The 23,627-nt window shown below is 33.0% G+C and overlaps 1 protein-coding gene across 8 annotated transcripts in view; it reads left to right on the top strand.

The window, feature by feature from the left end:
• LOC127876053 (putative methyltransferase NSUN7) overlaps positions 1-23,627 on the top strand; it is a 50,599-nt gene that overhangs the window by 9,362 nt on the left and 17,610 nt on the right. For 3 of the 8 annotated variants that reach the window (XM_052420911.1, XM_052420904.1, XM_052420912.1), the window contains exons 1-5: positions 3,048-3,179; positions 3,694-4,377; positions 9,023-9,081; positions 17,277-17,560; positions 19,317-19,500. In XM_052420911.1, the coding sequence (XP_052276871.1) occupies positions 3,948-4,377; positions 9,023-9,081; positions 17,277-17,560; positions 19,317-19,500 (957 nt within the window). In that variant the 5' untranslated portion in view covers positions 3,048-3,179; positions 3,694-3,947. Of the gene's footprint in view, positions 1-3,047; positions 3,315-3,411; positions 3,473-3,693; positions 4,378-9,022; positions 9,082-17,276; positions 17,561-19,316; positions 19,501-23,627 lie in introns of those variants that run through there. The other 5 variants (XM_052420906.1, XM_052420907.1, XM_052420909.1 and 2 more) reach the window with 3 other exon arrangements.

Here is a 23,627-nt window from a genome sequence, read left to right as displayed (position 1 = left end):
TCAACATAACGTGTTTGTTAAAAAAGACCATTGGTTGGATAACAATTATGCAGTGTATTTTATTTAAAATTTATGTTCAAATAAACATAAATTGTTTAAACATTACACAATTACTTCAGTATCCTATCATGTAACATTTGGTTAATTTGATATATATTCAGTACAGACAGAAGTATATGTTTTAGATTCTTACAAAACTGTGTTCAGATTAAATGCAGAACTGACGGGAAAATCCTTGCATACCACACATAGCATTTCAAAAATGTGTCCCACGCATAGCATTATTGCATTTTTATACACAGACTCCGAATCAGATGTATATGCGCAAACATACAATATATGTAGCTTCTCTATGAAGAATTACAATGTCCGCCCTATTTTTTAAACCTTCAACAATATTATAATGAACGTTTTTGTTGATTGAATAACAAATATACCACACATAGCATTTCACTTTGTGTATTTTCAAACGCGCGGTTGCACTTATTGGAAAAAATACTATTTTAATTTTGCGCAAACTTAACACAGTTGTGTATTTTCACAATGACCGGGCTCTCGTCTTTGTGTTTTTTGGAAAATTGTTTTGAATTATTGAAGAAATTATCAGAAACGTACCTAAAGCAATGGTTTGTTGACATCCGATTGTCCCACACATGGCCGAAAAAGTCACGTGGTACAGGCACCTTGATGTACATACAACCACAGATAAATATTTGACCAACAATGTATGCATAGGTGATTTACCCTGATTAAATGAAACTTGTTGATAGATCAGTGAATAACACACGCATGACGTAGAGTTTTGAGTGGTGCCCATCACCGATTGACTTTTGTCACATGGAAATAATAAAATTAACATATAGTTATCTGGTTCAAAGGTCTTCTTAAGGGTTTAAATTTAATGACTCACTTCGTATTAGGATTCACAGCTTAGTACATCAAACATTGACCCCAATAGCACTTCAGAATGTGGCCACAGACTAGGAAACAGGTAAATAGCAGAGGTGGGGTTTTAGGTGGGTATTTTTATGAGAAAAACTTCATGCATAATGACAGCCTTTGAAGGTGATTGACCTAAATTGGGGGAAATGGTTAATTTCAGAAGTAACAAATAACTGAATAAGCAAAAATGTAGTTAAGTTATGGTGGTTGAAAATCTGCATGATTTTGAAGGAATATAAATGTTTGTTCGTTTTAAAAATTAAAAATACCCAGTTCCCCATATGACGCTATTTTTCTGAATATAAAAGGCCTTAAAGGGATCTTTTCACGCTTTGGTAAATTGTCAAAATTGAAAAAAGTTGTTTCAGATTCGCAAATTTTCGTTTTAGTTATGATATTTGTGAGGAAACAGTAATACTGAACATTTACCATGGTCTAATATAGCCATTATATGCATATTTCGACGATTTTAAAACCTAAAAATTATAAAGCGTTGCAACGCGAAACGATTGAATAATTTGGAGAGTTCTGTTTTTGTCGTTAAATTTTGTGAAACTACGAAGATTGCTTATATAAGGTATAAAATACGTCAAGTATGTATACTCGGCGGAATAGCTCAGTAGGCTAAAGCGTTTTTACTTCAGGACTCTGGCAGGACTCCAGGGGTCACTGGTTCGAAACCTGCTCCGGGCAATGTTTTTTTCCTTTTTTTTAATTTTATTCTTGATTTTTTACTGGAGCTTTTACGATCCAATGTTTACATTTATCAATATAAAGCATTTAATGAATAAGTTAAAAAATGCCAAAATCTGTGAAAAGGCCCCTTTAAGCATACAGAGAAAGTTGCTATAAATCTTTTAGAGGCCTATCAATGTATGTCTCTGTTTATTAAAAAAAGTAACAGTTAAATTTTATGAATTCTATTGGTGAATTTGCTGTAATGAATGTCATAATGCTTTGAATTTATAACGATCTATGCCTTTTCCGCAACATTTTGGGTATATGACCTACCTATACCCCTGAAATCGGCGTCAATTTACTTTAAAATTGTTTATAAAATTTATGTAAAACAGCAAATACCACACACACCGGTACACATTTCAGTAAATTGGATGAACTTTAAAACTTTTCTGTTCTTAATATCTTTATTTAATAATATCTTAACGTCACACCACCAATTTGGAATTTTAGGACTTTATTTGGAAAACAAAGATGCTTTTTTTCCATAGAAATATGAACGAATCCCTGCTTTAAAATCAGCATAAAAAAATACCTTAAGATGATTTATTGATGCATTGTTCGGTATTTTCAATTGTGCTTTGTACTCCCTTGATATTTAACAATGTATTGTAATAGATAAGCGAAAATAGTTTGATATGAACTCTCATTTTACAACCTTCAATCACTTCAGAGCCCATGACATATTGCAATTCTGGTGATAAAACACATTTGTATTTACTCAGTGGATTAAAGTGATTTTGAAAAGTGGTAAACAAGACATCTAAAGATTAAATTCAGAGTACTGGTGGATTTTCTCAAACTTTCTTTGGCTGAATTATAAGTAGATGATCTTTAATGGAGGGATTTTTACTAAAATGAGTTTTGGCCTTTTGCCTTATTGTCCGCTGTAGAATATAAATGATTTTGTGTCCAAATAAACGTTGTGTGGGCTTCTGCAGTGTTGACACATTTCTAGTTGCTTTTGTTTTACTACAATAATATGTTGTTGATGTTGTAGGCTGATCTGTAAATGAACAATTATAATTATAATACAACAAAATAAGTTTTGCATCAAAGTTTAAACAGTTAAGCGCAGGATGTAAATGTAACCCAGCCCTTGCCCTGGAAATAAATTATCAAAACCTAACAGCACAGTGTAACGTCAAATTCATAGTTTTCTTTGCAGGCTTATTTAATTAAAATCAGAATAAATTCCTAAGCATTAAACGTGTACAGCTACTCTAACACATAATATTGTTGGTAATTAAAGCACAGCGCTCAATAAATGGCAACTGCCAAAGTCAAGCATTTCCTTATACCTTGATCCATTTATTCATTAATCATAATAAATCCTACTAAATAGATTTTCTGCACCAGGTAACAGTCCTCTCTCTCCAGACCAAGCTTGTTTACCAAACAAATAAATGCTAGCCTAGTCATCTTGTACAGATCTGGAGTGTTTATTTCTAATACAGATTAATCTGTCGTATGCGGAGGGAGACGTAAGAGTATCAGAGGTATATAAGGACTGGATCACTTAACGCATAATCATTATTAAACGATTAACAGAGCCACTGACTGTATACAGCTGATCAGTGATCGAGAAGTGATCTAGAAATATTGCTTTTTAGGTCTATTTGGTGGATAGCGTGGTACGGTTATGTATTAAGCTATAATTATTAAAGAGCGTTATTGGAAAATTGCTGTATTAATACTCGTTGATACTAGAAAGCTTAGACAAAATAAAGAGAGGCTTGGGAAGAGGTTTACCAATATAGAAAGCATGTTAAATTGCTTCTTGTCATACCTGGTAGAAATACTTATATCTTTCTGTCTATTGTATGAATAATCAGTACTTGTTTGTGTAATCTTAAAGATAATTTCAGCTGTTGTATGTACATTTCTTTATAATGCTACTTAAATTGATTTACTCATAATATGTTAATTAAAATACTGATAAACATATATTTTATCTTAAATTTGCAAATATTTTTAACATAACAAAAATAAAGAAAACATTTAATATTTCAGCTGGATTGGAAAGTTTCTTCAGATGTTTATAATTGGAACTTCACCAAAGCTACAGCCATCAAAGTGTAACTAAGATAAATCACTGAAAATCTGGAGGATTGATTGTATTTTGCACAATACATTTGTATTGGTGGATTTGAGCTCATTGAAGTGTATTGGAAAACTAGCATCAGCCAACCGGGCATCCGCAAGTGGATTTGAATAGCTTTGGTATCATTAGAGAGTGGGCCCATCTGAACGCCAGCTATTGAGTTATGCCTCCCACTGCTGACAATGCGATAATCGGCATCCGTACCTCAGTTTCGTTGCTCACATCTGGTCAGTCGAAGAAACCAGGTATGCGCGGAGTGAGCATAATGGCTGATGACTCTCACTCCTACCAGCAGAATGGCCTTCATTCTAACGATGACTTGAACAAGTCAAAAGTGGGTTCCAAGTATGACTTCTTTTACAAGGAATCTTGCTTATACTCACAAAAGATTTACAAAAATGCCGCCAGAGTGTTCCAAAGCTTAAAACATGAGACTCGAGAGGAACTTGAGAATCCTTACTATCAGCGTAAGCTTCACCTAGCAAACACCACTAATGGACTTTCACAACCCAAGGTCTGTGTTCAAGACTTGGACTTTGCCGATGACAATGAGAAAAGACTTACATTTCAGTTGGCGTATGAAACTTTAAAATGTAAGTATTTTATGCTAATATGAGTTGATCCACCATATGAATAAGACTTATTTTATTTTGCATGTTCACTTGCATCATATTAAATGCTAAATTTCAGTTGAGTCTGTTAATTATCACATTTTTTAATAGATGGAAATATTTGCAACTTTTTACTTTTATATTATCATTATTTTGTATCAAAGGCTTTCTACTTAAATTGTTTAAACATTTTAAATCATCTCATCACATTTCGGAATTCCTCAAAGGTAATTTATATGATGTTGAGAAATATTTTACAGGCTAAAATAAATGCATGTAGGACTTGGAATACTGGTATTTATTAACCTGTTTGTTCAGAATAAGATTTATCTGTTGAGTAGATATTTAGGGTGTTGTTGTCATTATTATCATGATCCAAATGTTTAATTTGCACTTGAAATTTGAAATTTCGTATACTTACTACAACATCATAAAACTTAATCAGGTAAGATAGACACTAGAAAGAAGTTTGATGATATCTGGTAGTAAAAAGGGATTTATGTAACGAGCAATCAGAATTCTTATGCATTTTAACTTAAACAATTATATATATATAATAATTATAATAAGCCCTGACAATTATGTTTTAGTATTTTTTTTGGGGGGGGGGTATTATAATTATTGTTGGTAGGTTTTTTGACAATGTAGTTTTTAAAATTGTTATTCGGGATTTTTTTTGCATTTTCATGTGTGTTTTTTTATAAACCAGGACCCTCAATCTATTTTAGGGGAAGCGGGTTGCTACCCTCATGAGGGGGAATTTTCGCGGCGTTTCGCTTTTGGGGGGATTTTTTTTCTTACTCTTTCATTATTACATTTGTACATGTTTGCACTATATTCGTTTCATTTTTCATAATTTAGTATGTTTGACAAGATTAAATTGAAATAGAATCGAGATATAATAATCATGAGACACATCTTATTAAAAAAAATATAAATAAAAAAAAAATTCAGGGAGATTATTTCCCCCAAAAGGGGAAAAAAGTATACTTTTCAGGTGGGGGACTGCCGTCGGCGCAGATTTGATAGATTGAGTGCCCTGTACACTGATATAAAATGAAATACATATTTAAATATGTCAAACAGTTTATTTGACCGCCTTTATTATTGCAACATTATTCATTTCAAGGTTTGAAACTTTATATGAAAATGATTTAAAACTGTCAAAGACTGTGTTTATTTTTCAAGTGATTTCAATCTCCAAGCTTTACTTAGATTGACATAGCTATTGCATTCATACAGTTTGCTGCAATTTCTTTCTTGACCTTGATACCTCTTTTATCAATATTATCAATCAAATTATAAACTCTGGGTAGGACGGTTTTAGTTTAAATTCGTCCACTCAGATTTGTCAGTTTAATTATATAGGCCACCTTTTTCAGTGTAATTTGAACAAGAACACTTATTAACTTTGGTCTTATATTTATTTTACTGCGACATTAAAAAAGGCCAAAATTATAAATGCAAAATAGGTCTGTGTCGCTAGGTAGGTTTTTTTTTAGTTAAAGATGATAAGTTTTGACACGAAGATTCAACTTCCAGATCAAATTACAAGGGCTGAGTAATGTATTGAATGCTAAAACATTATGTACATATACAAAAGACAAGATTTAAAATTATGAAATATATAATTCTGACAGGCCATATATAACTATACTTTTTATGAAAAAATAATATATAATATCAATGCATTAAATTAATCAACTGACCACATTTTGTTTACATAAAATCCCACAAAATGAAGTAATGATTATTCAAAGTACTATTTGTTCTATCACAGTAGAATAATATGTCTTAGTATCTTTCATTCATTTATTTGTTCTCAACTGAGCTATTTTACAGCTGTGTTTAAATAGCAGGAAAACCTCTTCTACTATAATACTTATTTAAAACTTAAAGGCAATTACGTTTTATAAACTAGTTAAGGTTAAACAAAAATGTGATAGTCTTGCATCATTCATACTATTGAATGAAATTGGGTGATCAGTTTGAATAACTACAATTACATAGTAGTTAAACTTATTTAAATGGCTAATAAATGTAATTGAGATTTCTGTTGAAAACTGCCAATATATAATAATTTGATGTAATAATCCATCACCACAAGGGTATCATACATGACAAATGAAATAAATCACATGAAATTACCGTGAAGACTTGTCATCTGTGTCTCATGGAAATTGATATTTACGTTTGGGTAAAGTAATGTTATAAAAGAAAACTGCTTATCAAACATTTGTAAAAGCAACTATCTATCAATAAATGTTTATTATTAAATACAAATCCATTGTAGATAAAACTTATGAGGTTTTGAAAATTATATAAACGATTTATGTTTGAGGCTTAAGAAAGATTTTTGCCAACTTGTGCTTCTGGTGTACATTCGCTGATTTCTAATGGTTGTTTTGAATTGATATTGAATGTTTAATCAAAGGTAAACGTATAACCTTTTGTATCTAGGTATATCCGTTTTTACAAAACTTACTTTGTCCTTATGAAGGATCTTTTGTCATGCGTTATAAGCCCATCTTCCTTTGGGACATTGTGAGGCTTTAAGAATCCTTTTAATTTCAGATGTCTAATAGTTTATTAATCACAGGTATTCAATTATTTTAATTAGTAATAATCAGGCTTGCATCAGCTATTCTGAAAACTTTTGTGCTTTTGTTAACTCTTATTGAAACGCTTTGAAAGTGATTTTTTTTTGCGTGCAGTTATGCATGAGCACATTAATGCTTTATTAATTGCTTTGCAAGCCTTTTGTAGACATTCATTTTGGCAAACTCTGCGGGAATCATTTCCTCATTATTGATATATGTAATTGCATTTTGACATTTATTTGGCTCCACGACGACTTATGCTTATGCAAAAAAAGTAAAGCCCTGAACTATTTTGTTATTACCTTCTCAAATAAAATTGAATGCATTGACGTTTAACATACATATCGAGCTATGACAAGTGGTCTAAATGCAGCAATAAATATAGGTTTGTTTGCATAGATATTATGAGAAATTGCATTTAATTAATTTTCTCCGGAACAGATATTACGTATAGACAGTTTTGTCTCCATAGTCCATACAATTCAAGCGAATGGTACTTTTTCTCAAAGCATCATGCTGACACCTATTGTAATAACAGACAAGACCATTTTTATGTAAACACTGCCATGAAGTTTGTCAATAGAGTTGGTACCTGTTTGCCTTTTTGTTGTTTTGATTTCGCTCATGAGTGGGAAATCCTGTTGACAGAGGCTTGTTCAATATGGTCCATTCTCATCATGTTTACCGTCCATTCATGGCAACCGAATTGTTATTTGTGATACAACAGTTAAAGTCAATATTCCTATCGACCTAAGACCTACGCCAGTACAGAATCATTTCAGGTTCATTCATAGGCATTGATATGACCAACGTTCTATGGCAGAAGTAATGGTTGTGAATCGTCATGAATCACACCGTTCAGTTTTTGAAAGGTGAAATTCTATGCTGCAGATAAATCTCATGCGGTCATTGGGTCTTGCGTTTATGGCTGTGTTATGCCTCCAGTATCAGAGGTTGTGAAAGCAATCCATTCAGGTTTCAGATAAAGGTTTGAACATGCTATGGTACCCTGACCCTCTGAAGCCATTAATCAGTATTAACCATTTATTCTCTTGTGTTTTTTGTGTTGGTTTTTCACTTTTGGCACCCGTCCTGTGTTTTGATGCAATCGTAAATACTGGAGCGACATCACTGAATGTTAATTGACAAAGTAAATCAGGTTATCAAAGTGAGTTTTGGTATTATTTGCTTATCAAGAACAGATGGGAAACAATTGAACAAGAGAAATAATATTCATGTTCTTGTTTTTGTTTAACAAAAATGTATAATAAATAACCTTTCTAGCCTAGTAGTTTGCAATTTTGTGATGTTGACATGAAATCGTTGGGGGGGGGGGGGGGGGGGGGGGGGGGGGGGATTTGTGATGTTGACATGAAATCGTTTGGGGGGGGGATCATGTTTATAATAGTGCATATTTTTGTATTTTTTCTCTTTCTATAAATGCTGTTTATAGTGTAAAAATGTGTTTTCAACTGACAAGCAACAGTTATCCACATCTTAAAAAAATAGTTAAATCTTTAAAGAAGTCCGATTCAGTGTAATGGTTATAATATTAGTTGCCAGAGTAAAATTACATATAAATGGTTCAGGATTATGTAAGTCAATAATATTATGAGGTAAACTTTTTCCCCAAAATATCCCACCCACCAAGGCTGCTGTTAACAAATATTTATGATAGTTTTGCGATTTTCCATGTCTCTCAATGTTTGTCCAGTCTTATTGACTAGGATGACAGTTTTTAAGGTTGGGTCCACAACCTCAATTTGGATAGGGTGTGTGTTCAGATATTCCATGGACAAACTTTGGGCTTTCGTGTTACCTTTTCTTCAAGGCTTTCTTTAAGATAAGTGTAAACAGAAAACAAAACAACATTACAAACATATTCAAAGTCAAGGGTGCCAGTTTTGTATTTGCTTAGGTGAAATCCCCTTATCATTACAAAATATGTGTGAGGGATTCTTGAAGTTGACTTTTGCTGTTCAAGAAAACATAAATTTTGTTAAGTGTGTTTGTTTTTGTTGTTTCAGATCAAAGAGTGTTTGAAGATCTGCTACTGGAGTGTTCATTTTTCACACATTTCCCAGAGGTATGTTTTATGCGTCACAGTTTTAGCTCTGTTTAATGTTAAAGAAAAAAGTGCATGTTCGTTTTTATAACGGCGTACTCCGGCTACCAACCATGTTTATCAGGCCCTTCCTATCAATTAGAAAATAGCAATATGTGCAGTTTTTAATCTCTTTTAATCTGACAGCTTAATGCGAATTTATTGTGCACATCGAAATCTGTTGAACTTGAAAAGCCGCTATAAGTACCAGTTATCCTACAGCTTCCAAGAGCTTAGGTTAGTCCGAGGTGCTTAAGAAAAAATCCCCTTCATTAGGCTATGTAAGAAACTGGATATAAAAGTTATTTCCTCAAGAAGGTTGTAGACTAATTGGCATAAAAGTTAGTAATATTTTGTTAAGGATGAAAAAAAGGAATGTTACATTAATCATTACCATGATTCCATTGTAGGTTGTAATGTTCCCTTTCGAAGAAGTGGTAGATCGCTTTTTCTGTTGGTTGTTCTGATGCTCCATAGACCATTTTTGTTTCAGCAATCATATTCAAAGAAAGTTTTTACCTCCTTTCATTTTATTTGGCATGGTGGTAAATTCAAATGAAAAATGAAAACACAGTCATGTATTAACATTGCCGTAAACCAGTAAGAGTTTAATGTCATGAAAACTGGTTCTTTTAACCTAAAATAATTTTAATTAGTATGCTGGTCAGTCTTCATGTAAGAATGACCACTGGTCAGTCTTCAGGGAAGAATGACCACTATTGCTGTTGGGATCAAGAGATCGAAGGCAAAGGGCACAGAGCATGCAAATATTCATATAAGATGTTTAATAATTGCTCGAAATTACAACTTGTCTACAAGTTGAGGTCAGACATTTGTTATGAACATCTTGTTTACAACGATTGTCATGTTCTGTAAAATAATATGTTTACAGAAGCAACCAAATATCCTGCTTTTAATGTGTCTTGTACATTTTTTATGCGGAACAGTCAGCCAGACAGCACACATTAGAAAATGGATATGTAAATTGCTCAAAAAAAGGGATGACATAAATCAAAGTTCAATTGCTTTTTTTCCACAAATCCTAATATTAACAGCCAAATAAAAGTCATTAAAAACGCATAGATCCTGTGTGGCGTAATCAAGCTGAATGACTTGCCAAAGATGAAAGGAGGATTGCACTTTTTGGTCATCCCTATATGTATAAATCAACAGGATTTCTATATAGGTCTCGATCATTAAATGTATATTTAAATGCATTTAAAATTTTTAGTGTGAATATCAATTATGTTAAGTAATACATTTGAACTTTGCTGTAAATGTCCTAGTAATATAGTTATATATAGACATTACATTTAACTTTGCTTGTGAATGGAACATTTTGTATACTTTATTTAGTAATGGCATTTTGATCAATAAATAATATCATATTCATTATTTAAAAAAGAGTTAACACTATGTAACTTCCAGAAATAATGTTTGATAAACTGTATACAAATTTGTGTTTTTTATTTGCCCTAAAATATATTTTTGTCATGTTAAATGACCTAACAGTAAAAACGTATTAAAGATATAACAAAAAAATTGTAACATATTATATATTGGTAATACATGCAGCTTTAAAATATTGGTTTCAAGTAAATGCTATCAAAAGAAAAATATTACCTAGCTTTAATAATATTTAATTGACACTCATGAACTCCAATGAAAATAAAATACACTTGGACTGTTAAAGAAAAGCACATCAAAATATCGACCCACCAGAACTTATTTGGAGTCTCAATAATGCATGTTTTATTCTGAAAATTAGACCTTATTAATCTATGGAGTATATTCAACAACTGAAAGTCAATCTTCTGTTCGGTCCAAAACAAAGCTTTTAAAGCACTTTTTGGAGCACTTTTTAAAGTAGGCCGATTTTAAAACATGAATTGACAGTTTTGGTTAAAATACAAAGAAAAATGTTTAGTTTGTTTTTTAAGAATGTGCCCTTTGGTTTGGTGTATTTGTATGCCATTTGTACATGATGATCCTTCGTGGCTGATAATCTCATGATCAAATGAATGAAAAGATGTTGCTTTTTAAAGTGATGACGTTCAATAGGTTGATCTTTGATTATCAATGGCACACACTCATAATGCTGTAATATTAAGACTGCTGTAATATTGAAGAATCTTTTTAGTCCAGTACATTGGTACTCCCTTAATTTGCATTTGTAATGTATTGATGACGCGTTGGCATTTGACACATTGACATGAATACAGTTTTCTGCTAATTTCAGTGAAAGTTGAGCATAAAACATGATGTTAACACTTTTAATATATGACGCCCTCTAAGTGTAAACTGTTATTCAAACAATTTTCATCTTTATGAGATTAAAAATAAATGGGCTCAATGATCATCATATAGAGATGACATTTTGTGAAACACCCATGCCATTTTCTTCAAGGTTAAGGTCACACTTGGACTCTTGGGAGTTTTTTGCATACCGTATTTTACCATGCATAGCGCGCAGTTTCTAACCTTCAAATTTCAAAGTAAAAATTCAGTGCGCGTAATACATTGACACAACGCTTTCCTGGTTGCTAAATTGCAAAAAATCCATTTCGTAATCGTAAATCTTCACAATTGCCGCCATTTTTTTTTATTGCAGAAAACTACACCCTATAATGTTATAGACTGAAGGGGCCGTTGTGGAAACAACAAAAAGCAGGAAAGGGTAGGAATGAACGGGGTAGTAACAGTTTTGACAAAAATTAAAAGATGAAAAAATGTCTTTGTTGGTGTTTTCACACTTCTTCATTGATTGTTCATAAAAAAAAATCGAGGTACATCGATCCCCGCGTCGTCGCGGTATTGTTTGTTAAAGTTTTTGTTGTCATGAAAACTCGTTGATTTACAACGCAAAACTTCTTATTTGAACTGACGCTAATTATTTCAATCATATTTGTCAACTTGGCTTTTGCTTTATTTTGATAATTTAATCCAAAGTTTAAAGTTTGCAATTCCGAAAATTTGCACTCTATGTGAATTGACAGTTTGACGTCATCAAAGGAAAGCCGCTTCCTGTCTGAAGCAATAAAGCGACAAGTTTCTCGCCGACAAAATTGGCTTCCTTTGTCTAGCAATCAACATGCCGAACCAATCGTGTGTTTGTTCCTCAATGGCAATCGTCCAATTAAATAATAGCACGTGCAAAGCTCCGCCTTCGAACCTTTTGCAGAGAACGGAGGTGGAGTTAAACGGTTAATTGAGCAAGTGTTATACGTAAGTTGAGTTCCGATTTGCCAAAATTTCTCAGCCCTAAGCATTGAAACGACGAATACATTTATCAATGATTTTCAGATCTCTGCATTAATATGCTACCGTGCGAGTATACTACGTAGGTTACAAACCAACAATAGAGATATAGACTCGTTTTATTTTCTTTCAATAGAGACAAACAAATGATATTTGTCTAATGGCTTTACGCCAATAACACCAACTGTATGGAATTGAGCGTTCGGGTGTATTGTTTGTCTCACTATAAATACTGATCAACTAGACGCAGTGACGGCGCGAAATACCGGGTCAAACTGGATTTAATGGGGAGCATCTCTTAATGGGGAAATATTTAAGTCCATAAAAAATAAAATGGGATCCACGGACGATTTGCGTAAAATTGGACATTGCGATGTTGCGGGTCTACAGAAGACTATGTCATACGATGTTGTGAGCGGCAGGTAATGAAAATGTTACACTGTTCAAATGTGAGGAATAGGTAATAGTGGTTCGAATTTAGCGCGCTGGGGTCTTGAAAAAACACGCGCAGTGCGTGGCAATAAGGACATATACGGTGTTCTTGAGAGAATAATCTTAAAAATTGTCGAAAATATAGTGCTATGCAACCCATGCTCCTGATCGTATAAACGCTCCCTACTTTAAAACAAAAAATTAAGCGCCCGAAAAACTCAGATTAAATGATTGCGCAATATAAGAATGGCGGCCATTTTCGGCCCAATTTTCAGGTTTTTGGTCTTGAATTCTTTTTTTCCTCCATTTTGGCTTTAAAAAATCGCATGCGCGTTATACATGGGAGCGCGCTATACATGGTAAAATACGGTATTCCTTGTAAGTATGTAGTTCAGGCATATGTTCTTTGTTGCCATAACAAGACGACATGTTACATGCAAGAACTAAGTCACTTGCATCAAGACCATGGTCACACAGGACACTTGACATATATTGCATATTCCTTATTGGTATAAATTGAAAGAACATTTTTGTGTATGGCCCATAGCTTTGTTGTGCATCAGGGGTCGACAAAATTGTTTTCAGCAACTTGCCCTGCAAGGCGAGTAGCTAAGAATTTTCTCTTGCCCTGCTGAACTATGTACTTGCCCTGCAATTTATTCAAAAACTGCAATAAATCAGTAACCAATGTGTTTTATTGTGATTTTCTTTTGGTTTTCATATAGAACTGTTAACTCACGAACTTCAATTTAGCTAATAAACTGTTTTAACACACTTCACTTGTTTGTGTTTCATTTTGTCCTCATGGTCACAAACATTATCATTCAACTTTAGGAGCATTGGGGAGTCCGAAAGTCATTTTGTTAAACTCAAACAAGCCTGTGTGTGTGCAAAAGGCAGTTTTCTCTTTGTCATTTTTGTCCATTAAAACGTGCCAATAGCAGCTCTTTCAATCTAAAGATGTGAAGAATTTAGACGAATTTTTTAGCAGCATTAAAAGACCGCATACCGTACTGTATAAGATACATTCAGGGAACATACCAGTATCAGCGCATAACGGGAACAGGACTTATTTTATCGCAGTGTGGAGAAATCAACATCCGGTTAATTTTAAATCGCCAATTAAACGTTGTCTTGTTTGGTTAATATGTGTTAAAACTTTAAATTTTAATCTTTTCGGCCAGAAATGCCACTCTCCCTGCAGGACAAGAGCTGCCGGAATATTCACTCGTCCGGAGCTGATTTCTACCCGAAATTACGAGCAGGCGAGTGGATTTTTCGAACCCTGTGCATGCTAGGATTTTAAAATAAATTGCAACAAATTATCATCATATCATTCAGTTATGGCTTGCCTAAAGGTCAAGGTCACAATGGAGTCCTGGGGGCCGTTAACGATCATAAACGCTCGTACGACAATTTTAATTTACGAGAGAATTTTGTAATTTTAATAAGTAGACGAACTAGCTCGCCATGCTGGTCAAATATATATGACGTTTGAGATGCCAATGTAATTAAGTTCTGAAAAGGAGCCATGGAGCAAAAGCCTGCCGCTCTATCCACTAGACCATCCACTCTCATGACATCATCAGCGTATTTTTCAAGTTATATATGCAATCCTCGTAGTATCAAAAAATACGACAACAACAGAATTCTCCAAATTTTTCAATTGTTTCTGGTTGCAACGCTTTATAATTTTCAGGTTTTTAAATTGTCAAAAGATGCACATAATCGATATTTTAGAGCATGGTAAATGTTCAGTATTACTGTTTCCTCACAAATATCATATCTTCAAGGAAAATTTGCGAATCTGAAACAATTTTTTCAATTTTGTCAATTTACCAAAGCGTGAAAAGGCCCCTTTAATGCCAATGTCATTTCTATTTCTTTACAGTGCATAGGCAAAAAATGTCATCATTTTTATTCAACATGGTGTAGGCAACAACTATGATGCTTTCTTTAAGGGACTTGTTCACAGACTTTCATCTATTTGTATAAAATACCATATAATTGATCTACTTATTCAACTGTACTATTTGGAATAGGTGTTGTTGTTTGTAAATAACTAGGAGAAGGAAATTGCTTCTTTTCCTAAGATGCAAATAAAATAATTATTTGTATATAACTTTTGAAAAAATTATTATACATTTTAGCAAAAACATTTTTTTATAAATAATGTTGATTTTTGTTATGTATTAATTTTGTTAAGTTTAACAGTATTTAGAATTCAAACTTTAAAGTCTGTTCAGACTTTTATGACCTCAAATACACTTTATTTACATTAATGTTAAGATTTAGGTCTATATCATTATAAGCACACAGTTAAGAAACTAAATATTCATGACAAGCTATACTAATTTACAGGATATTCACAAAATTGATTATGGGGTTATGTTTGTGCAAATAATTAGATTATGTAAACACTTAAACTGTTTACAGTGCTGTTCTTTAACGTGTTAAATAGTGTAATTGCTTAAACTCAATAATTGTATTACCTTAATATTTCATAACTACCATTTCTATATTTCAAAAAGTCCAAAAAATAAAATATCATAGTTTATTATAATACCGGTATATAAATATTTACAGTAATCATAGTTTAAGGGTCTGTTTTGAAAAATATAAACAATTAAATGTCAAGACATTCATGGTATTAATATCTTTGTTTTCCTTATTGATTCATGCAGTTGGAAATGATGATACACCTGGCCATTGTTTCGTGACGGTCTATACTTTATACAATAGACACTTGAGCCTCTGTCTCGCCTGATTGAATCATCCTTAGACGAAATAATGATGCTCCCGTTTTTGGAGCTCTTCTGTATAAACCTGACATTACAGTGGTTTTTCACCTTAGTCATTATTATCCATGATTAGGAAATAATTACCCACAAATTTTGCAGTTTCATGTTTACTTGTTTGAGTCACATCTGACCGACTTGTGGATATGTTAATTAGTGAGTTCTTTTATCTGTTTTTTTTGTAATCCATGTTACATGGTAAAAGATTGTTGAATGATGTGTTTTGGCAGTTATGCAAATGATTAATACTTCCAATTGAAAATGATGATCATGTTAGGATGTTTTTGTTAATGAAAGGCTTTAGAGATTGATTATGGGTCTCATGTCATGACAAATACATTTAAGTAACAACTTAAAGTAACATTACTACTCAAAATCAAGGAAAATTTCGTGAAGTATTCCGTAAAATAAAGTTAACATCTAAACAATCAGTGTTCCTTGTAGCAATAGCCACAATTTCAACGCTAGATGTGGTATGATTACATAGATTTTTGTAGATACAAAATGCTCGTTTTTATTCATTTGTGGCACAATTAATTCCATTTTAATTTCCCGCAAATATATCTATTCATACGACACAAGAACAATAAAATGGTACATGTGTACCATGTTAGTGTTCATGCAAAACAATAATAAAAACGAGCATTTTGTATCTACAAACATCTATTTTACCAGACCACATCTGCATGGCGTTGAAATTTCGGCAATTGCCATAAGAAACACTTATTTTTAATTGTTTAACTTTATTTTACGAAATACTTTACAAAATTTTCGTTGATTTTGAGCGTTATAGAGACTTTAATTTTCAGCTGACAACAAATAAACATTTAGTATCAATAATATGTCCCTAATATGAAGGACATGTGAACGCTTTATATGAAAAGAATTCACTAATTTAATTAATGAAATTAAATAATTAATTATGGTTTCTGATTATACATCATCAAAAATTGTATCATAACTTTAATTTGTTGTAAATTGATTAATAAATCTAGCTCAATGCATTTTATCATACCTTACAGGACTTTCAGAGACACTGTCAGAGTTTTCAAATATAAATCTTATGTACTTCAGTATTTATCATAACAGATTTGTAATCTATTTGTGCAAACATGTCAGCGTCAGAATAATGTGTAAAATGACTTAGTTAACTGTGTTCCCATGTTTTCTGGAGAACTAAAATAATAACTAAAGGGTTATAAACAAATGAAGCATATTTTTTAATGCGCTACCTTTGAAGAATTCAGCATAATAGCAGTCTGAACGATCATCCCTATGTCTGTCCGCGAATAATGATACATTATAATTGTAACTTGGCACAAATGTAAACCATAATAACATGACACGTCACTTGCCCGCAAAGTTCAAGGTCACACTTGTGGATCAAATATGAAAACAAAATTGGTATGCTGGGGAATATTCTTTTTCCTATGGACGCCAGTTTTTCTACTATGAACTATAAATAAATAAATTTAATTAGCTCAATATCACAAACATTCACAAATTTGCAAGGTGTTATTTGTCACCATTAATATTAAATGACCAGAGCTGTGAATTCTGAGAACATGAAACAAATCTGTCAAACTGAGTGTCTGTTTACCAGTTTGCATTTGGCAGACATTTTCAAAATGTGTTTGACGTGTTAAGTGTCATTGCCTAAATCTCATATGTTTCCCAACATTCTTACAGTACAAGGAGGATGAATCGCTGGTTTATGTTGTGCTGTGGGACTATCAGAGCCGCAAGTTCCAGGCGCGCACCCCGGTTCCAGGGGAGACAACCGATGCAGAGGTGCAGTCAGTGGAGGAGGCAATTATTGAGTACAAGACCAAGTTGAACGCATCCCTCGCACGTCACCGAATCAAGGCCTCCGCGCCCTCCATAGAGTTCCTGCTGCCAGACAAAGTGCGAAGCAAGGAGGAGATCGTATCTAAGACGCCTGTGTATATCTGGGTCAACTTGCTGAAAACAACGTAGGTGGATGACTATTTGTGTGTAAATCTCTTGGTGTCTGTTAGTAATATGTTATATACACAAATGTAAGCTGTGACAGTTGTTTTTGTGTGTTGAACACAAAGTTATTGGTGTTGCAAGTTGTAGTCTTATGTTTAGTTGAATGTGATCGCAAAAAGTTATGTATTTACTATATGAATGGTAGTTGTATCTAAAGTTAATTGACAGATGGCATACACAAAATTACTCTTTGACTTTTATTGTGGTAACAAAAAATAAAGGAAAAAAATAACCATTATATTCCAGAATATTGTCATAAAGATCTCCAGTCCGTTTCATAAATCCTGTGAATTCAACATGGCAAAGGCGTGTTTTTTATTCAAAAGAACCATTAATGAAATTATTCTTTCTAAAGCATTGGCTTGCTGGATATTGTACACTTTGCTATAGCTATTATCAACATAATCCTTAAATAAGCAGAAAAGTGCGCAACATTATCCACAGCTGTATTGGTAACAATATTGCTTTCTTCCCGTTGTTAAGCAAGTTGGAATGCAACTGACAGCTGTGAAAACTTGTACACTTGAAAGTGATAAAGGTCTTCTAAACGCCAATCAGTTGTTATTATTTGTTACGCCATTGGCACCATGACAAATTATCAGAGATTATTTTCATGGGATATTGCTGTTTAATTGGATTGGAGAATGAAACTGATAGCATAGACGGTAATGGCGTAATGGCAGCGTTTGGCTGTTTGAAATAAACATTGAAATTAAATAAATTTAAACCCACCATGGGGTTAAGAATTACTGGGTTATCGACCAAAGTCATGATTGCATGAAACCCTGTCACTCCTGCCAACAATCCTGATTTATTAACCCTTACAGTGCTGGAACAGCATTTTGAAGGCCTTTGCAAACAGTTTGAAAACAGAACATGGTGTCTCATCTGGATCCAAACTGTTTGCTATTCTGATAGTATTCTTTGAAAAAAAATCGAAGAAAATGCTAATTTTGGAAATTCAGCAGACGACATTTCAGCAGAAGACAAATTACCCAGCATGCAAACGGTTAAAGTGTTCAGACTTGATCAACAACTTCTCCAGCAGATAATGAAGTTAGTTGTTCATTGAAGCAAATATTTCTATTTACAGTGCATTAGGTCTTTGATAATTACTCTAATTTACCAAAAGTGGAGAAAAAAATCTAGGATCAAATTCAGCTTGCACTTGATTGAGACCTGAACACTTAATATTGCATTCATTTCATTTCATGATTGTTCCCTTTCAAAGCAGACATGTTATGAAACTCCAGTTGGATCAATAGTTGAGGTTTTCATCCCAGCCTCTTTTCATTTTTGAATAGAATTATGGCTGCACAAAATACTCATAGGAGTTGTTAACACTCTTTCAAGTCTCACAATACTGCTAGTAGGTTGTGGAGTTTTAAAGATTCTGTGAAAGCTATTGTGAAAGTATAATACCCAGTATAAAACATATTTTTCTTTAAATACAAACTCAAAAGACTGACTTTCAAATTATATAGGCCTTCTTGTTCCATAAAAGGACGTGCATACATAAAACACTTAAATGATTTCAGGCCATGCTGGCAACTCATGCCTTACCCCCAAGTTTAATATTGCAGTTCTTGTTCCGTTCCTTTCCAGTCCATAAAAGGACGTGCATACATAAAACACTTAAATGATTTCAGGCCATGCTGGCAACTCATGCCTTACCCCCAAGTTTAATATTGCAGTTCTTGTTCCGTTCCTTTCCAGTGTCAGTGACGTGATTAGCCAGTTCAAGGACGCCCATTACGCGGTCATTGCTCCAGAGGAGAGGCTCGAAGGTCGCACGCTTTACATAGACCCTCACTGCTCCGACGTGATCGTTCTTCCATCAGACAGTAGAGAGTATGTCCAAGAACACGATCTGCTTTCTCAAGGACACATTGTAATGCAGGTGAGATATTAGGACTTGGTGTCATTTGAAGGTTTCCTTCTAGATATATATATATATATGCGTACAGGCCTTGATTTTCGCTGCTTTGCACACTGGTCTATTGTCTTAGATCCCACTCATTTATGCCATTTTGTGTGATTTGCTTTATAACAAGGTTAATTTAGGCTAAATTCTAAAGACATTTAACGATTGAATTTTAAACTATTTGTTTAACTTGTCTTGTTTTTTGCTTCAATCTTCTTAATTGTTATCTGTTTCCACAAACTCTTTGGCTAGTTGCTTTGACTATATCAATAGCCTCAAAAAAATAAGGATGTTTTTGTATTAATGCATTATGAGAAAAAAGTTCAGGAGCGGTGGATGACAAAACACTTTGTCATTGGAAGATTTGTGCCATTAGTTTGACTTACCGGTACTTTGTCTGAATTGTTTACTAGTATATTAAAAAATCACTTTTTTTCAGCCAACCACATGCTTTTTTATTGATCAATTGTTTTCAGCCAGAACTGCATGTATCTTAATGGTATACAAATAAGATGTATAAACTGGTTGACTTGTAACAAAAAAAATCACACTATCCATACATGTTCAGATATATCAATTATCAGTCAAGTTAACTGTCTGACAGTATAATTACTGCTATTGCTAACAATGTCAAACATGCAAGACATTGGATACAAAATCAGATCATCAATTGGTTGATTTCCTGAATTATTGATGCCAAATGCCAATGTTTGTGGCTATTGACTTGTGTTTTATTGCGCTATAGTTACACAGTTCATCTCCTGTGAGGGGGAACATTCTTCTGTTTCTTCAGTTATTCCAGCAATTTTATGGCTTGGACTGATTCAGATTCTTCTGTAAAAAAGTGAACAAGGATGGATTAATTTTTAGCCATGAAACACGCATGTGTTAACCACTGTACAGGAACAAAACGCATTGAAGTGATGGGGTAAATTTAAAATGTGTAGTTGATAATTTACTGTCAGGGATTTTAAAGTAAATAATTGGATACATCTATAATTTTCAAACATACACTCATATTATCTTAAATTCCAAAAAGAAAGTATTGTTTATACTCAGTCATCAATCAAAATATATACATAATTATAGAGTCCATCTAATTATTTTTATTGATAATATTGATCACTTGTGTAACCTAGTCCTTGACCTTACAATATCAACTTTAGTTCAAATCCTGACAAAGACAAATGTTTATTCAACTGTTGCTTTCTTTTTATTAATATGTTTAGACATTATAATTATTTTTTTTAAATTTCCAATTATTATTATTTTATAAGTAAATACGTTAGAATGAGCCTACCAACTTTTCATGAAACAAGGTATTATTATGTGTTATATTGATTTCACAATATCAATTTTACTGCATTATAATTTCTGAATATAGGCCTGGTAAGGTACATGCAATGGGATATTGCCACCTGATTATGTTTAGACAATTTAAGCCATATTTCATTGCTTACAGTCTGTGAAGTCCATTGATTAACATGCTTCTTCTACAATGCTGCTGATACAATATTAACATTCTTTTTGTGTTTGTTCTAAGGTAGGTTAGAGTTTCTACAAACAGTTGATAAATTATGTATGGGTTACCAACAATGATAAGTATTCATTTGATGCTGATGCTGCAAAACATGTAGACTTTATTGATAGCAGGTTTGAAAAAAGTTAGTAAGTCAACACTAATAGTTTGTATTGAGAGTTGTTGACCATGACATATTTAATTATTGGAAACTTACCATTCAAAAATGTTTTGTTCTGCCCACAATATTAACTGATGTCTAAATATTGCCATAACTTGATACTTAATTTGAAGAGAATATGGTAAAGGCATCAATAGTCTTTTTAGTCCCCTACCGGTTTCACCGGAGGGGACTTATGGTTTGCGCTCCGAGTGTCAGTCAGTCTGTCAGTCTGTCAGTCCGTCACACTTTTCTGGATCCTGCGATAACTTTAAAAGTTTTCCATATTTTTTTTTCATGAAACTAGAAACATGGATAGATGGCAATATGGAGAGTATGCACGTCATTTCATTTCGTTCCTAGGTCAAGAATTCTGGTCGCTATGGCAACAAATAGACTAGAAATACTGGTGAAAATGGTGGTTTTCTGGATCTTGCAATAACTTTTAAAGTTCTTAAAGGGGCCTTTTCACAGATTTTGGCATTTTTTTAACTTATTCATTAAATGCTTTATATTGATAAATGTAAACATTGGATCGTAAAAGCTCCAGTAAAAAATCAAGAAAAAAAATTAAAAAAGGAAAAGAACATTGCCCGGAGCAGGTTTCGAACCAGTGACCCCTGGAGTCCTGCCAGAGTCCTGAAGTAAAAACGCTCTAGCCTACTGAGCTAATCCGCCGAGTACACATTCGTGACGTATTTTATACCTTATATAAGCAATCTTTGTAGTTTCACAAAATTGAACGACAAAAACAGAACTCTCCAAATTATTCAATCGTTTCGCGTTGCAACGCTTTATAATTTTTAGGTTTTAAAATCATCAAAAGATGCATATAATGGCTATATTAGAGCATGGTTAATGTTCAGTATTACTGTTTCCTCACAAATATCATAACTAAAACGAAAACTTACGAATCTGAAACAACTTTTTTAAATTTTGTCAATTTACCAAAGCGTGAAAAGATCCCTTTAATATTTTTTCATGAAACTTGAAACATGGATATATGTCAATATGGACATTATGCACGTCATTTCATTTTGTTCCTACGTAAAAAATTCTGGTTGCTATGGCAACAAATATAAAAAACATTCTGAAAATGGCGGAATTTCTGACAATGGTGGAGCCGGTAGAGGACTTATATTGCTTGACAATAGTCTTGTTGAAATAAATATTTAGTTTTCCTTTTCTTTTCAAATCACATGTAAGTCATTTCCAGTTTGAGAAAATTTACCTATACAAGGAAAAGGTCAAAATAAAATAGATGAGCATGCAATATTTGACTATTATTTATAAAAAAGACTGTGTAATTTCCGCATAAGGCATGTCAAGGGAAAACAAGGCCTAGTTGGCAGTCATGAACATTTACATTGATTGTTTCAAGGAAGCCTTTCCTGAACATAAATTTCATTTCACATTAATCGGGAATTAATTCAGTATTTCTGCTTGTCAGCCTAAATAGAATCTGGAGATGAGTCTATAAGGGAAATGAAATGGCTGTTAATTTAGGGCTGTGTTTACCTGATTTTGGCCCTTTTTTTAGTGAATTCCAAGGACTATTAATTTTAAAATATGAACTGAAGGAAACAATTGTACATGTTCATTTAAAATGACTTTGCAGATTTTTTTTGAAAACATATGGTGATTTACAGCCAACCTGGTTTGTATTTGAACATGAATCCAGTACCTTTGTCCAAACATATTTGGAAATCATGTATTAAAAAGATGCCTATACAAATTAAAGCTGTTAAGAATATTGACTGACTATAAAGCTTTGGTCTCAGACGTTTGCATGCAAATGCTTTCTTTTTATAGTAATGTCAATGTATTGTGTCAATACAGGCTCTGGTGCAAACTTTTCAAACTCAATCAGTAGGGTTTCTCAGGACCAAATATTTTCTTATTTCAAACAATATTTATATAGTGTTCTGTTTACGGAGACTGTTATAGCAAAGTTCCTATGGCCTAAAATAACTATTAAGGAATTTGTTTGACTGTTTCTTCACAATAAAATATTAATTACATGTCTTTCTGTCAATGCATTAAATACTTTGAGAGCAGTCAATGGAGTCAGACAGATTGGGAATTTCACTTTTAAATCATATTGATTATTCCATTCCTTCTAACATAAATAATCATGTGTACATAATATTTTGTTTTATATACAGTTTAACAGATTACGTGTACATGTAATGAGTAGTAATTTTAGTTTAAATTATTATTAATGATAACAAACAACTTAAGGTTTATTTCTTTCACTTATATATTCAAATTACACTTATTCCAATATTTATGTTTGCAATTTCTTTACAAACATGCCAATTTATAAATATAATTCCCAGCGAAACACAAAGGCAAAGTCTCCCGCAAAGATTTTGAAATACCATTGTCTTTTTTCACCTGCTTGCACCATAAATGATGAATGGA

This window comes from Dreissena polymorpha, chromosome 4 (genome assembly GCF_020536995.1).
Source record: "Dreissena polymorpha isolate Duluth1 chromosome 4, UMN_Dpol_1.0, whole genome shotgun sequence".
Taxonomy (NCBI): domain Eukaryota; kingdom Metazoa; phylum Mollusca; class Bivalvia; order Myida; family Dreissenidae; genus Dreissena; species Dreissena polymorpha.
The sequence above is the reverse complement of the archived record's forward strand: the minus strand, read 5'-3'. Positions and strand labels throughout refer to the sequence as shown.